A 3,216-nucleotide genomic window follows, 5' to 3' on the forward strand; every position below is an offset into this window, starting at 1 on the left:
TAAGACAACTAGGTTGGTAAGAAAGAAAATAAATAAACTACTTCCTATACTAACCAAAATAAAAAATGTTTTACACTATGGTAGGAGAAGACACAATGACAGGTGATCAGTCCATGCGCTACATGACAGCTGACGATATGAAATTTTTGGGTGATGATTCTCTTACTATTGATGTAACAAAAGATGAGAAGCCAGCTGAAAGTATGGTGTTTAGCAAACACGCTGGAGGTGAGTCAATTTAATAAATCAGTCGTGTGCTTCAGATATTTCATTGCTTTGTGTGCAGTATCAGAAACTGGTATGTAGGAACATTCAGGCTACTACCGAACATTTTAGTCCTATAGAATAGGAAGAACAATTTTTCACATTAATATAATTATTTTCCATTAACAGGTTTTTCTGTTAATAAAAATAATGTGGAATTTTCAATGATGTAATATGTTGCTTTAAATGTGTTGATATGATATGTTTAGCACTATCCAAGTACTTGAGAATACACATAAAGTAATTTATCTCTTCTGTATTTTCCTCCTGATTGAGAAAAGTCAAATGCATGGCTGTTGATAATCTATATTGAAACTTGTATTGTAAATATAAATGATTAAAAGGATACTAAAAGTGCTTTGCTTTCCACCATTGTTAATGATTACATGCATATTTACTATTTGGGTTTTTCAGCACCTTTGACTGTACAAGAGGAGCACTTATCACCTCAGTATGTTAATCCAAATACAGAAGCATTCTTTGTGGGGAATTATGCTCCAGATAACATTGATATCTCTCGTGCACCAGTGCATTCTGGGTAAGGCCTTTTGGTTATGCTGCAGCTACTCTATGAGCATCTGGCAGAGCTGCTTATAGGCTTCTAGAAGATAAATGGTTTTGTTATGAGTCAGTATAGATGTTGCTAATTTGCATAAGTATTTATTTATTTTTTGCAACATAGTTTTATGATCATCATTGCTGCTTGGATTTTGTTTTATTTAGTGGCATGAAATTGCACTGAATAATGTAACTAATTGCAATGATATTGAGGTATGGCATGAAGTAACAAATGAAAAAGTACTTTTCACTATTTTCACATTACTATTAGTTTCATTTGTGATGTGGTTAAAACAAATATTTATGCAAGAGTGCATGCAATTCCCATAAGGTGTTTTTATAGTATTTTTCAGAGTTTATAATCATACCTAGTAAATGATGGCTATTAACACTATAATCCTTACTGCTAATGATACAATGATCCTAATGATACAATCATATATAAATGTATATAGTGAGAGAGAGAGAGAGAGAGAAAAAGTGAAACTATTACCCTTGTTTGTTTTGATTCAAAACACACCAGAACTGTTTTATGTGCTACTGATGACTATCATAAGAGAAAGCAGTAGACACTTATTCAGTCATATATGCCAATCTATCTGTGTCCACTACAACTTACTGTCATTTAATGAATACTGTTTGCACATTTATAGCCATCTGAGTGTATAGTATATGACCTATTCAAGATTCTAACACTGCATTGTAAATGTAGAAACTGAATAGCGGACTTGGCCAACTATTTTCTGATTCTGATTGATACAAGTTAAGATATTTTGAAAATCTGTTCTATAGTATGAATCCTAAATTATGAAATTAAGGCTCTTAAAAATATACGAGTTCATTTAAAAAAATAACTGTTCAGCTTTTCTACATCTCCAGTATTAGAATTTATAATTTTCATTTCAGTTAATATTATTTGTATTGCTGAGCATGTTTGAACATTATAATCTAAAATTTATTATATTGATTGTGAGTTAGCTATTTTTCTGAAGTTTTTAGACTTTCAATTTCAAAAGTTTTTCACTAAGCTATATATCACATAACCATATGTAAGGTATAAGCTTCTATTTCTGGTGCTTACATCATTTATTATATAACACTTCATGTTGCTTTCTTACTTAAAAATGACCTCCCTTCAATATACAGTTTTTTTATTGTAAATTTCTTCATCGAACAAGATGACTGCATTAATTCTGAGCTGATTAAGAAAAAATTGGGAAGTGTCAGAACTTTAAGTATATATATATATATGACTGTGGGCCAAGGATTCTCCTACAGTAGGTGTCTGTGACTTGTTGGCGATAAATTCGAACAATAAGCAGACAGCACGCACTTCACTTGTTTTAAAATAATATATTCAAAACAAGTTAAATGTATGTATAAAAATTCTTTACATTACGGGGATCATAGTTTTATTTTAAACACTATACAGTTCTTTACTTCTTGTCACTTAGGCTAATTCAATTGCTTTAGAATCCAGTTGACAAAGCAAACTATTTTTCTCTACTTTTGTTACAGTAGTATCAGTGAATAATTCACTTACGCTGTTACCACAGTTGTATCCCGGACTTCCAATAATTGTCTTCTTTTTGTCAAAGTTTACACAGGCAGGTTCAATTAATTTAGAACATCCTTTGACAAGACAAATTATTTTCTTTATCTCTATAAAACTGTTAAAATATCTCACTTTAAAATATCAACCATTTAGGCTATTCATTCCCTAACTTTACATTTTCTAACTTTTCTCTGACTGAACTTCTATTTAACTTGACTTTACTTTTACTCTGCTCCTACTCGTTTGGTCGCTGCTATTTACATGTTTATTACAGAGGCCTCCTGAATTTTCTGTAGCCTCAACGCCAAGGAATTGTAAACACAGCATACGACTCTTACTGAGTTACGTAACTAAACTTGTTATAACTATCGCCTTTAAAATAATTGTTTTTAACTCTCTTGTTATGAAGAACTCAACAATCATTAAATATTAACTCACAAAATAAATTAAATAGTAATGCCTACACTACACAGTCTTGTATATCTAACAGGAAGTTTAAAGAATGATAAGGCTCCTGGGTCAGATAATATTTCCCCAAACGTTTTGAAGGAGGTTGAAGTTTGTATATGAGAGCCACTTACTACTACTTTTTGTCAGTCCTTGAATATTTGGCAGGTACCAGAGGATTGGAAGTTAACTAATGTAACTCTTCTTTTCAAGGGAGGTGATAAAAAACTGTCCCAGTAATTATAGACCCATTAGTTTTATATCAATTGTAGGAAAACTTTTGGAAAGTCTGATAAACGATGCTTTGCATTTAACAAAATTTTGAATTTTATTGGATAGTCAACATGGTTTCATTAAGCAAAAATCTTGCCTCACAAATCTTTTGACATTCT

The 3,216-nt window shown here is 31.3% G+C and overlaps 1 protein-coding gene across 8 annotated transcripts in view; it reads left to right on the top strand.

Annotated features, from left to right (window-relative positions):
* LOC106457879 overlaps window positions 1–3,216 on the top strand; it is a 209,608-nt gene that overhangs the window by 106,435 nt on the left and 99,957 nt on the right. For all 8 annotated transcript variants that reach the window (XM_022383936.1, XM_022383937.1, XM_022383940.1 and 5 more), the window contains 2 exons: window positions 85–228; window positions 679–802. In XM_022383936.1, coding sequence (XP_022239644.1) covers window positions 85–228; window positions 679–802 — 268 coding nt within the window. The remainder of the gene's footprint in view (window positions 1–84; window positions 229–678; window positions 803–3,216) is intronic.

This window comes from Limulus polyphemus, unplaced genomic scaffold, assembly GCF_000517525.1.
Source record: "Limulus polyphemus unplaced genomic scaffold, Limulus_polyphemus-2.1.2 Scaffold385, whole genome shotgun sequence".
Lineage (NCBI taxonomy): Eukaryota > Metazoa > Arthropoda > Merostomata > Xiphosura > Limulidae > Limulus > Limulus polyphemus.